This window comes from Aedes albopictus, chromosome 3, assembly GCF_035046485.1.
Source record: "Aedes albopictus strain Foshan chromosome 3, AalbF5, whole genome shotgun sequence".
Taxonomy (NCBI): domain Eukaryota; kingdom Metazoa; phylum Arthropoda; class Insecta; order Diptera; family Culicidae; genus Aedes; species Aedes albopictus.
The window spans coordinates 242239225-242251078 of NC_085138.1; the positions used below are offsets into that span (position 1 = coordinate 242239225).

Sequence of the window (11854 nt, forward strand, 5' to 3'; positions counted from 1 at the left end):
ATATGTAATAGAATACAGTAAACTATCACATTCCGATAAATTACTGATAAATACATAATGCATTTTAGAAGATATTTAATCAACATAAGAAAATTAAAACCTCGATTAAAACACCCTTCGCACACTGCTCATATGCTAATTGTGATTTCCATCGTTATTGGCATGTGATAGCAGCTACAGAAAAGAGAAAAGTTCATCTCTAAATAGGTTTTGCTGTCGTCGATCGGTGGCTCAAACGGGGAATCAGCTGGTCGGTAATCGAACCAGAAATGTTGAAGACCGCTAGAGTTGACCGTAAAGTTGTTCAATCTTCTTGATTTCATTTGTTTACCATTAGAGTCAAGCTTTTATAATTGTATTGTTAGAGCAAACTTTGCTAGTTTGTACATTGCATTTATTCAGTTTTTGCAGTGTTGAATTATTGAATTATCTTATATCACCTTTTAGTAAACCCGAATGTAAAGAAAAATGCAAAGCATCATCACACTGATAATGCTAATCTAAAGGATTATTGCATGACAAGTGTGGAATTACTGCATTTCGCATTGCAAAGGTTGATATTCAGTCTAATTCGTGCAATGTTATAATGCTTGTGGTTACTTGGGAAGCTACGGGCTTAATTGTGGAAAAGGAAAGAACAACACAACACATTGCCAGAAAAAACCTAAGACTCGAGTAAAATTACAATTTATGCACAAAATTTCCTTACATATTTACGGTGGCATTTATTTAGCGTGTAAATGTTGGTGCGTTCCATACTTTTAACGTAGGGTTGCTAACCTTCATGCCAGTAGCTCTCGTGAGTGGAAACTCAATCTGTCTCTCTCCAACTGTCATTCTCTAGCAAGTAGAAATGAGACAGCAAGGCACATCAGATGCAGCGCAGAAAGCTGAGGTGCGGCTGTAGAGCGAAAAAATTGTTTCCGTACGACGACGCTAGCGTGTGCAACGACAAAGGTTCTAGCAGGTTTTTGTTTGTGCGTGAAAATTACTTGATTAACCGCGGTGAAGTTTTCCTTCCGGTTGAGTATTACGTGAAATGAGTGGTCATTGGCGAGAAAGTGACCGTTCATCGTCGGACGATTCGGATGCGGAGGACAGGAAAATTTACGTGCCACTACGCGATACGACGACCACGGCTCGAAGCCTATCGCAGCCGAAATCGGAGTGGTTGTCCGGTACATGGCCTTTGAAACCTTTCGATGAAACTTTGCCGACTAACAAACGAAAGGCGGAATGGATTCGGTTCCGTGACCAATTTGAAAGAATCGTGTCGTGTAAAGCGCCTGTTGGATCAAGTACGAGGCTCACAGGAATGAAAATATTTGCCGGAAATTATTTGTTGAGCATTATCGAGCTACATGAAAAGCTCGTGGTGGCGGCGGACTCGACCGACGTGTACTTTGATACAGTTTCGGCACTGAACAGGTATTTTTTTTTTCTCCCGACGGAGTTAGAAAAGAGTTAACATGTATTAGAGAATTGACTTTGTGATTATGTGACGTTGTAGGTATTTCAATCAGACGTGTGACTCGGCTAAGGAACGCTTGAAGTTTCGCGAGATGCGCATGAGCGTAAACGAATCTTTTGGAGACTGGGTGCTGCGGCTCGAAGCACAAGCAAAATTTTGCGATTTCGCTGGCCAACAACGCGAGGAGGAGTTTGTACAAGCCCTTTTGAGACGTTCCATCCCCGAAATCGCCGACAAACTGTATGAGATGTCCGACGTCTTCGAGAATGATCTTCAGCGAATCATCAAGCATGGCATTCTGGCAACCCTGCCGTGCTTCGAAGTTGTGTTTTCTGCTGTGTCAACAATCAATCATCATTTTCGACGAATTCGCCACCTATAATTGCCCAACGCCTCATCAACTCACCCGCAACCGTACAATTTCCAAGCCTCACAAGCTAAGCAACGTTCTCAGGAAGGTAGGATTAGTGAATATTAATTATTCCGAGCCGGCTAGAGTGTGGTTTGAGAAAACTGCCCACCGCCATTGCCCAATTCGTACAAATCTCCCGCCTCGCCGCTCTCCACCTTACTGATCTTGCTGCTCTGTGGATGTATTGTTCACCGCCCACCGACTGCTGCAATTAAACAGCTGCTGCCCACCGATCAAGTTTTTTTTATCACCCTATATACGCTACTGCTCCTGTTAATCGAGACAATACATCGCTCCTGTTCTTGCCCATCTTCTTACTCGACAATCCGAAACCCCCGCCGAAGCCTTGACAGGCTCAATCATTGGAAATCTTCCGCTGTGCTGTTTGGAGATCATCGCCACCGTCGTCCGCACGATCATCAAGGTAAACACACCACATCGTATCGTACTGCCCAGCACCTTTGCGACGCTAGCTGTGTGAGTGAACAGTCATTTTCGTATCTGTAGCGAACAGTGTTGCCAGTTTCACCGTCTGGTTTTGCAAACTTTGGGTGTGACGCTCGAGTGACGCTCCAATTTCTGTTACGATTTTTTGAACTGACGGTTGATTGCTACGATGGAAATTTGCAACAGCTGCGCAATAACCATGACCTCGCCTGAAGCGATTTGCAAAGGCTTCTGCAAGGCATCGTTCCATTTCAAATGCGTTCATCTATCGGAGTCGTTCTACAAAGAAATTTGTGGAAACCCTGCTTCCTTCTGGTTTTGCAGAGGATGTTGCGAAATCATGAAGAGCGCTCGTTTCAAGAATGCTTTGATTTCGTCGAATGCAGCTTCTTTGGAGCTAAGGGACGCCTATCAACAGGTGGTTGAGGATTTGAAAGCTGAGATCAAAACAAGCCTGTTGGCTGAGTTGAAACAAGAGATCCAAGGAGGTTTCAACAAGTTGTCTCCTGCTGTCCTGTCACCTGTTCCCCGACGTTTTCAGTTCAGGGATCGAGCCACGCCAAAGCGATCTCGTGATGAAGAAACTTCGCTTCCGACGGAGCAACCATCGAAAATCTTCTGCGGTACTGGCCAATCGGTTGGTAACATATCAGTTGAACCTGCTGCTAACGCCAACGATAACTTCTGGGTGTATTTGACTAGAATATCACCCGAAGTCTCAGAAACCGATGTCCAAAATTTGGCCAGGGAACGCTTACAGATCGATAACGTCGTTGTCAAATCGCTGGTTCCAAGAGGAAAACCGCTCTCGACTCTATCTTTTGTATCCTTCAAGGTCGGAGTGCATAAGGATCTGAAATCGAAGGCAATGGATCCGGCAACATGGCCCCAAGGAATACAATTCCGTGAGTTTGTTGACCATGACGCCAATGCTCGGAATTTTTGGAAACCAATCCAACGCTTAGACCCAGGAGCAACGTCCGAATCGCAGCCAACGTCCCAATCTCAGCCAACGTCCCAATCGCAGCCAACGTCCCAATCTCAGCAATCGTTCCAAACTCAGCCAACGTCCCAATCTCGGCCGCCGGTCACTCTTCAACTATCGACACAATGAATCGACGCCCCGTATCTCGCAACCGTTCATCTAGATCTACCGATTCGCCCCAGTATTACTTGACTGTGTACTACCAGAATGTCAGGGGCATTCGTACGAAAACCAACGAACTTTTCCTCAACCTATCATCCTGCGACTATGACATCGTGGTTCTCACGGAGACGTGGTTGCATTCTACTATCTCGAATTCCGAAATTTCTACGTGTTACAACATTTTCCGCTGTGATCGGAGTTCAGCTACCAGTAACCTCGTACGTGGTGGTGGCGTTTTGATTGCCGTGAAATCCTCTCTCAGCTGCAGGTCTGTTCAAGTGCAAGACTGTGAGAATCTTGAACAAGCCATTGTGTGCATCAAGTTGAAGTGCTCATCGTTGTACGTGTGTGGCATCTATCTCCCACCAAACTCTCAAACAGCATTGTATGCCTCGCATTCGTCAGCCATTCAGCAACTGTGTGAAAACTCATCTGAGCAGGACATGATCGTCGTCGTGGGTGATTTCAACCTTCCTCGCCTTACCTGGGAGAGGGACGATGACATCAACGCTTTGCTGCCGTCTAATGCATCATCCGAACAGGAAATTGTTTTAGTTGAAACAATGGTTGCTTCAAGTCTCCATCAGGTTAACACCTTCCGCAACTCGACAGGCCGCATACTGGACTTGGCATTCGTCAGTGAACCGGACGACGTAGAGCTGTTGGAACCGCCGACACCCCTCCTCAAAATTGACGACCATCATAAACCGCTCGTGCTTCGGGTCGACACGAACATCGATCTCATGCAGCATGCGTCGAATCCCAATCTACATGAAACCTATGATTTTCGGCATTGCAATTTCGCTGAACTCAATGCGACCATCTCCTCCGTTGATTGGACTGGGTTGTTTCACGGTAAGACCACTGATGAGACGGTATGCATATTTTACGAAATATTGCATGGAATCCTGAACGAATATGTCCCGCGTAGACGAAGTAGGTGCCATCCATTTAAGCATCCTTGGTGGACTTCCGAGTTGCAACATCTTCGTAATGTGCTCCGCAAAGCTCGTCGGCGTTATTTTCGGACAAAAACGAATGAAAACTTGGAGAATCTTCGCGCCATTGAAGCCCATTACAACGAATGTCAAAATGCTTCATTTCGAAGTTACATCTTACGAATGGAAACGACTGCCAAGCAAAATCCCTCGTCTTTCTGGAATTTCGTTCGTAACCGAAGACGTTCTAATCGGATACCGACTGATATGACTTTCGAGAATCGTACTGCCGACTCCCCTGAAACATTAGCCGATATGTTTGCGGATTTCTTCGAAAATGTGCATTGTTCTAACTCGCCAACGTTTTCGCCCGACAATCTCAGACAGTGCCCAGTATTTGATCTGAATTGTCCGCTTTTGGAAATAACATCAGCCGATGTCGTATCAGCCCTAAAAGAACTTGACGTTTCTAAGGGGCCAGGCACCGATAACCTTCCTCCAGTGTTCCTGAAGGAATGTTCAGAATCTCTGCAAAAACCTTTGTGCGCTATTTTCAACAAATCGCTTCGCGACTGCACATTTCCGGAGCTGTGGAAGACTGCATCAATTCGTCCAATTTTCAAATCCGGCTCTTGTCACGCTATTGATAACTACCGTGGTATTTCCATTCTATGTTGCGTTGCGAAAGTGTTTGAAAGCTTAGTTCATGGCGCTCTGTATACTGCGGCTCAACCGTTTATTTCCGAGTATCAGCACGGCTTTGTTAAAAAACGATCGACCACCACGAATTTAATGACATTCACAAATTTCGTCTCAAATGCGTTCAGGAACAAAGCACAAGTTGATGCCATATATTTCGACTTCTCCAAAGCCTTCGACAGAGTTCCGCACGATCTTGCTGTTGCTAAGCTAAGTCACTTGGGCTTTCCCCGTTGGGTAACAGATTGGTTGCATTCCTATCTGACTGAACGCAAAGCATTTGTTTGTATCAACGGTACGCAATCTCGTCACTTTTCCATCACTTCAGGCGTGCCTCAAGGCAGTGTCCTAGGACCTTTAATTTTTGTGTTGTTCGTGAATGACCTCTGCTATCGGCTGAAATCTGAGAAAGTTTTGTTTGCTGATGACCTTAAGTTGTACAGGACTATTTCGTCGCTCGTTGATTGCTGCGCGCTTCAGACCGATGCTAACGAGATTCAGCTGTGGTGTTTAGAAAACGGGATGAAACTGAACACCAAAAAATGCAAGTGCATCACATTCACCCGGCGTTCCTCAAGCATTCAATTTGAGTACGCAATTGGCCCGGATATTTTGGAACGTGTTGAATCTATTCGAGATCTAGGAGTCACCATCGACTCTAAACTGCAGTTCAACGATCACATTAGCATCACGACTGCGAAAGGATTTGCTGCTCTAGGATTCGTTCGTCGCTGCACCCATAAATTCCGAGATATTTATGCGATGAAAACGCTTTACTGTTCGCTCGTTCGAAGCGTTTTGGAATACGCTGTTTGCGTGTGGTCTCCCCATCACACTACGCAGATCATCCGAATGGAGAGAGTCCAACGCTGCTTCATTCGGTACGCGTTACGTCAACTGCCCTGGTCCAATCCTGAGGACCTTCCTGACTATGGTAGTCGCTGCGCCCTGATAGCATTAGAGACGCTCTCTTCTAGACGCAAGAATTTGCAAAGATTGTTTATATTTGATCTGTTAGTAGGCAACATTAACTGTTCGTCTTTGTTAGAAAATGTGTCTTTGTATGCTCCTTCTCGACTTTTACGTGACCGTGACCTTCTGTTTGTTAGATTTTATAGGACATGCTACGGCATCAATAATCCATTAGACAAATGTATTCGTGCTTTTAATAGTGTTTGTGCTCTGTTCGATTTTCATATTTCAAAGTTTGTCTTTAAAAATAGGATTAGGAACTTAGATTAATATGCAGTCTGGGGAATTTGTATTACAATTCAAGACGGTGATAAATAAATAAATGGCAAGCACTTGGACTACATCCGAGCTGAAGCGGCCGACCAGAACAGAGCACCTAAGGATGCGCCAAGCAGCTCAAATGCAGAAAGGAGTGTGGAAAATTTTGAGACTCGGCCAGTGAACGCTGTGCAGTCGCTGAAGCCCAAGTTCGGATCGTATCGTTTTGAACCGTATCCCAGAGGACGACCAGAAGCAGAACGTTTTCAACTCTCGCCGTGGCAGTTCTCAGCAGCGGAGTTTCCGAAGCAACGAAGGAGTTCGATCCTGCATGAAATGTGGACGGCTGCATGGCCCTAAGCAGTGTAAAGCATTTCGAGCTAAATGCTACTCATGTGGCAAAGTGGGCCACTACGCTGAATACTGCCACACACCGAGGAATACCAACGCCAGTGATCATACAAACGGAGTAAAAGCAGAAGCGGAGCGGATTAACCAGGTAGATGATGCAATGTGTTCTCAATAAAGCTACTAGCTTAATGTTTTTTTTTTGGTTATACGCTCATGTCAAGGCGAAAATAAACTACAAAATTCTTTTTTTTTAAATTTCATTCACTTTCTAGTTGATCACTCAAAAGCCTGGACTACAGAAGTCTTTTACAGACCCCAGACTTGTTGATTGTTTGATTGGTACCGAACCGGTTCAATTTTTGATCGATTCTGGTGCTACAGTAAACACAATAACGGTTGCGAGCTGGAACAGAATCAAGAAAAACTGTAGATCTGTGATTCATGATCTAGTAGCATATCCGGAAGAAATTTTGAAAGCTTGCGGTCAGGAGAACTCTCTCGATGTTGAATGTTCCTTTTGGGCTTACATTGGAGTTCCCAATCAAAGAAAATTGCAGTTAGCCAAATTTTTCGTCATTAAGGGAACTCAACTGGCCTTGCTCGGTTTCGAAACTTCCCAAAAGTTGGACCTTGTTCGAGTTGGACTTCCACTAGAAATGGGAGAGGGATGCAATCGCCAAAAATATGCTGCCTTTAACCTGACAGCGGAGACTCGAGAATTTCCGAAGGTCCGCTCAGATCCTATCAAGTTCAGGATCGATGAGTCGGTAACTCCAAGGCAGATTATAAGATACAACATTCCGAAAGCTTTTGAAAGCGCCACTATCGACAGACTTCGAACAATGGAATTGAAGGGAATAATCGAGCGAGCAGATAAAGAGCATGATATCATCACCCACGTTTCACCACTTGTGTTGGTCCCTAAAGGTACTAATGATTTCCGCATAGTCATCGACTATAGAGCAGTCAACAAAGCGATCATTCGAGAACCTTATCCCATGCCATCACTGGAGAAAATCTGGTCAGACATTCCAAAAGGAACAATGTTCTTTACGAAGCTGGATTTAAAGGACGCATACTTCCACGTTGAGCTTCACGAAAGTGTGCGTCATTTCACAACTTTCATGACGGCAAATGGGCTTATGCGTTTCAAAAGATTACCTTTTGGTTTGTCATGCGCGCCCGAGCATTTCCAACGCGTGATGGAGAGAATACTAATCAGGTGCAAGAACGTCATAGTATATCTTGACGATATTCTTGTTTACGGTAGCACAATCGAGGAGCTTGAGGCAAATGTGTTGGCTGTAAAGGCTGCGCTGTATGAGAATAACCTAACCATTAACGAGAAGAAGTCTATGTATAATCAGGAATCAGTTGAATTTTTGGGGTTCACAATCGACGGCAGTGGAATTTTGCCCGCTAAACAGAAAATATCGGATATCAAAGCTTTCGGAAGACCCAAAAACGTATCCGAGGTGAGAAGTTTCCTGGGAATGATGACTTTCATAAGCCCGTTTATTCGCAATTTTGCGCATAAGACCAAACCTCTGCGAGATCTGTTGTCAGCGGATTCAAAATTCGAATGGGACGATGAGCGACAGAATGCCTTCGATGCACTCAAAGATGCAGCAGAGAATGATTTGACGAAGCGTGGCTACTTTGACGAGAAGGATAATACCGTTCTGTATACCGATGCGTCACCCTGGGGAATCGGTGGAGTTCTAGTACAGGAATCAGGAGGCATGGTAAACCGCAGAATCATAGCCTGTGCATCAAAGAGTCTGACCGCGGCAGAATGCCGTTATCCACAGCTACATAGGGAGGCACTAGCTATTATCTGGTCAATGGAGAGGTTTGCGTACTATCTTTTGGGAAGGAAGTTCACGTTAAGGTGTGATAGCGAAGCTCTCATGTTCATGACTAAAGCTAACGGAAAAGATGTAGGGAAGCGAATCCTGTCTAGGGCTGAAGGTTGGATGATGCGTATGGATCATTACTGTTTCGAGTTTGAACATGTGTCGGGCAAAGACAACATTGCTGATGCAGCCTCCAGAATTGGCAATACAAGGAACGATCCGCAATTTGGGATGGATAAGGAACCCCATGAGTTATGCTCGGTTACAGCAGACACAAGTATCATCAACAACCACCTGTTGGCGTTGACCACGGCAGAAGTGAAAGAATCGTTAGCCAAAGATGATGAGCTCCAATCTGTAATCCGGTGGCTTAAAAATACTGCACAATGGCCCGAGCAAATCGCACGGTACCAAGCTTTCCAAAATGATATGTACGTCCATGGTTCGTTGTTGATGAAACTCGAAAAGATGGTTCTGCCCAGTGTATTACGCGCTCGTGCATTGCGACTCGCGCACCGCGGCCATCCTGGGATGTCCACGATGAAGAATTTCCTGAGGCAAGGGTTATGGTGGCCTGGTATGGATCGGCAGGTGGAAGATTTTGTAAGAAGCTGCCCGGAGTGCCAGTTAGTGACCTCGGTAAGTCGCCCATTGCCGATCACGATGACGGAATTACCCAAAAACCCATGGGATTATGTCTCTATGGATTTTTCAACGGCCTCAGATGTATGTAGTTGGAAAGCTCTCGTGCTGACGGACAACTATTCGCGATTCCTGGTTGCGTTGCCCATGGATAAGACGGATACGGATGCAGTTAAGAAGGCACTTCAGCGTGTTTTTAACACATACTACTTGCCAAAAACTATGAAAGCGGACAATGGCCCTCCGTTCAACAGCACTGAACTCAAAACGTGGCTGCAAAACGAGTGGGGAGTGAAGCTTATCCACAGCACTCCACTGAACCCGACAGAAAATGGATTAGTGGAAAGAAGTATGAAGGGAATTAACAAAATATCTGCAATTGCAAGACTGGGGAAGAAAAATTGGAAGGACGCATTGGCCGACTACGTGGCAGCGTACAACTCTTGGCCGCACCATGTTACAAAGATTCCACCAGCTGAGTTAATGTTCGGGAGGACTGTGAGAAGCCTGCTGCCGGATATACGGACGGATTCCCAGCAGATCATGGATGAGGAATTGCGAGATCGAGACCAAGCGGCTAAATTCAAACGCAATGCTAAGGAAGATGTTAGGCGAAAGGCTTCTGAACTGAACATTAAGGTAGGAGACATTGTTTTGGTAAGTCAGCCGAAACGTGATAAAACGGATACGCAATATAAGAATGCTTTTCATGAAGTGATCAAAATCACTGGCGCTGGACGAGTAACGATTAAGGACTTGACTACGCAAAAGGTCTATGAACGCAACGTAAAATTTCTGAAGAAATTTGTTGAGCCCCAGATGAGTAAGTAATTACACTTTCTGTCGCGATACGTATTTCATACAAAAGTAATAATTCACTAATTGTATTTTTCTATTATCATTTTCTTTATTTTTGTCAGTTCTGGGAGAGGAAGAGGACCTAGGATCGCAAGTTTCTCAGGACGTTCAGCAGGAACTAAACGAAAGCACCATCGATCCCACACCAGTGGCAACTGGATCGTCCTCGTCTAAAGACTCAAATACTGAAGATCAACCATTATCTAAACGCCGAAATACTCGAGAGATCAAACGACCACAAAGATACTTAAATACTGTTCACGACAATTAATATGCACGTTTTTAACCATTTGTTTTGGGGGAGGATGTGGTATTCCAAGTTAAGTGTGCATTATAACTAGTTCTAGGGTACTGCAGGTTTAGTGTGTAAGAGATGGCTAGAGAAGAAAGAAGTCAAATAAATAAGAGCTGGTGTTAAACCTGTGAATGGACTGTGTATATGATGAGACGGTGTTCCGAAAGATCTGGGGAGTATCACAAATATTACACATGAACAGCTGCAACCAACTGGTTGCGATAAAGATATCTCCAGGAGTTCCTCAGAAATTCCTCCATAAGTTCCGCGATAATTGCTCCAGGAGTTCCTCGGGAATTCTTCCAATTGTTCTTCGGGAATTCCTCCAGGAGTTCATCAGAAATTTCTCCCACAGTTCCTCGAGAATATCTCCATGAATTTCCCGATAATTCTTCCAGGAGTTCCCTGGAAATATCTCCAGAAGTTCTTCGGGAATTGCTGCAGGAGTTCCTCGAAAATTCCTCCTGGAGTTCCTCGGGAATTCCTTGAGGAGTTCCCCGGGTATTCATCCATGGCTTCCTCGGAAATTCCTTCTGAAATTCCACGGGACTTCCTCCACGAGTTCCTCGGAAATTCCTCCAAGAGCTCGTCGAGAATATCTTCAGAAATTCATGGAGAATTCCTTTAGGAGTTCCCCGGAAATATCTCCAGGAGTTCCTCGGAAATTCCATAAGGTGTTCCTAGGGAATTCTTCCAGGTGTTCTTCGGGAATTTCTCCAGGAGTTCCTCAGAAATTCCTACAGCAGTTCCTCGAGAATAAGTCAAGAAATTTTACGATAATTCCTCCAGGAGTTCCTCGGGAATTATTCTAGGTGTTCTTTTGGAATTCCTCCAGCAGTTCCTCGAGAATATGTCCAGAAATTTCTCGATAATTGGGTTGTTTAAAGTATTAAATATTGCTGTTTTCTATAGCCTAATCGAAAAAGCTAATTTTTCTGAGTATAACGTGATTTTATTGCGTTCCAATTCCTTTGTTTTGATGGTTAAATAAACAAAACAGTTTTAATTTCCGTGGATAGAATGAGTTCAATCGATAAAATGACAGTTCGCCCTGAACAAAACAAATTCTCCATACAAACTTTAAATGCATTTTAAAAATAGTTCCCGGGCACAAAAATTATGAAATTTTGGAATTCGACTAATTTTTATACGGAGATTCTGATTATGAAATAAGCTGGATACCCTCAAAGAACCCAATTCTTCCAGGAGTTCCCGGGAAATATCTCCATGTGTTCCTCAGGAATTCCTCCAGTTGCTCGGGAATTGCTCCAGAAGATCCCCGGAAATTCCTCCTGGGGTTCCTCAGGAATTCCTACAGGAGTTCCCCGGGAATTGATCCCTGACTTCCTCGGAAATTCCTCCTGGAATTCCACGGGACTTTCTCCACGAGTGCCTCAAAAACTGTGGTTCCTCGAGAATATCTTCAGAAATTCATGGAGAATTCCTCCAGAAGTTCCCCGGAAATATCTCCAGGAGCTCCTCGGTAATTCCTTAAGAAGTTCCTCGGG

The 11854-nt window shown here is 44.5% G+C and overlaps 1 protein-coding gene across 2 annotated transcripts; it reads left to right on the top strand.

The window, feature by feature from the left end:
- The first annotated feature begins 611 nt into the window (after positions 1 to 611).
- On the top strand, positions 612 to 10524 carry LOC134291705 (uncharacterized protein K02A2.6-like). 2 transcript variants are annotated; one of them, XM_062859815.1, is made up of 4 exons: positions 612 to 1428; positions 1511 to 6843; positions 6968 to 10016; positions 10114 to 10524. In XM_062859815.1, the coding sequence occupies exons 2-4, from the start codon at positions 6676 to 6678 to the stop codon at positions 10320 to 10322; spliced, it is 3426 nt and encodes a 1141-aa protein (XP_062715799.1). In that variant the 5' UTR covers positions 612 to 1428; positions 1511 to 6675; the 3' UTR covers positions 10323 to 10524. The 2 variants fall into 2 exon arrangements, with proteins under 2 accessions (XP_062715799.1, XP_062715798.1); XM_062859814.1 differs by lacking the exon at positions 612 to 1428 and having other exon boundaries at positions 1452 to 6843.
- The last annotated feature ends 1330 nt before the right edge of the window (positions 10525 to 11854 follow it).

What these genes read in the sequence shown, in the direction of transcription:
- LOC134291705 (XM_062859815.1), top strand. Translation starts at nt 6,676, where the DNA reads ATGAAATGTGGACGGCTGCATGGCCCTAAGCAGTGTAAAGCATTTCGA. An exon ending in AAGCGGAGCGGATTAACCAG is followed by an intron (nt 6,844 to 6,967) that starts GTAGATGATGCA and finishes TTCACTTTCTAG; the next exon opens with TTGATCACTCAAAAGCCTGG. An exon ending in ATTTGTTGAGCCCCAGATGA is followed by an intron (nt 10,017 to 10,113) that starts GTAAGTAATTAC and finishes TATTTTTGTCAG; the next exon opens with TTCTGGGAGAGGAAGAGGAC.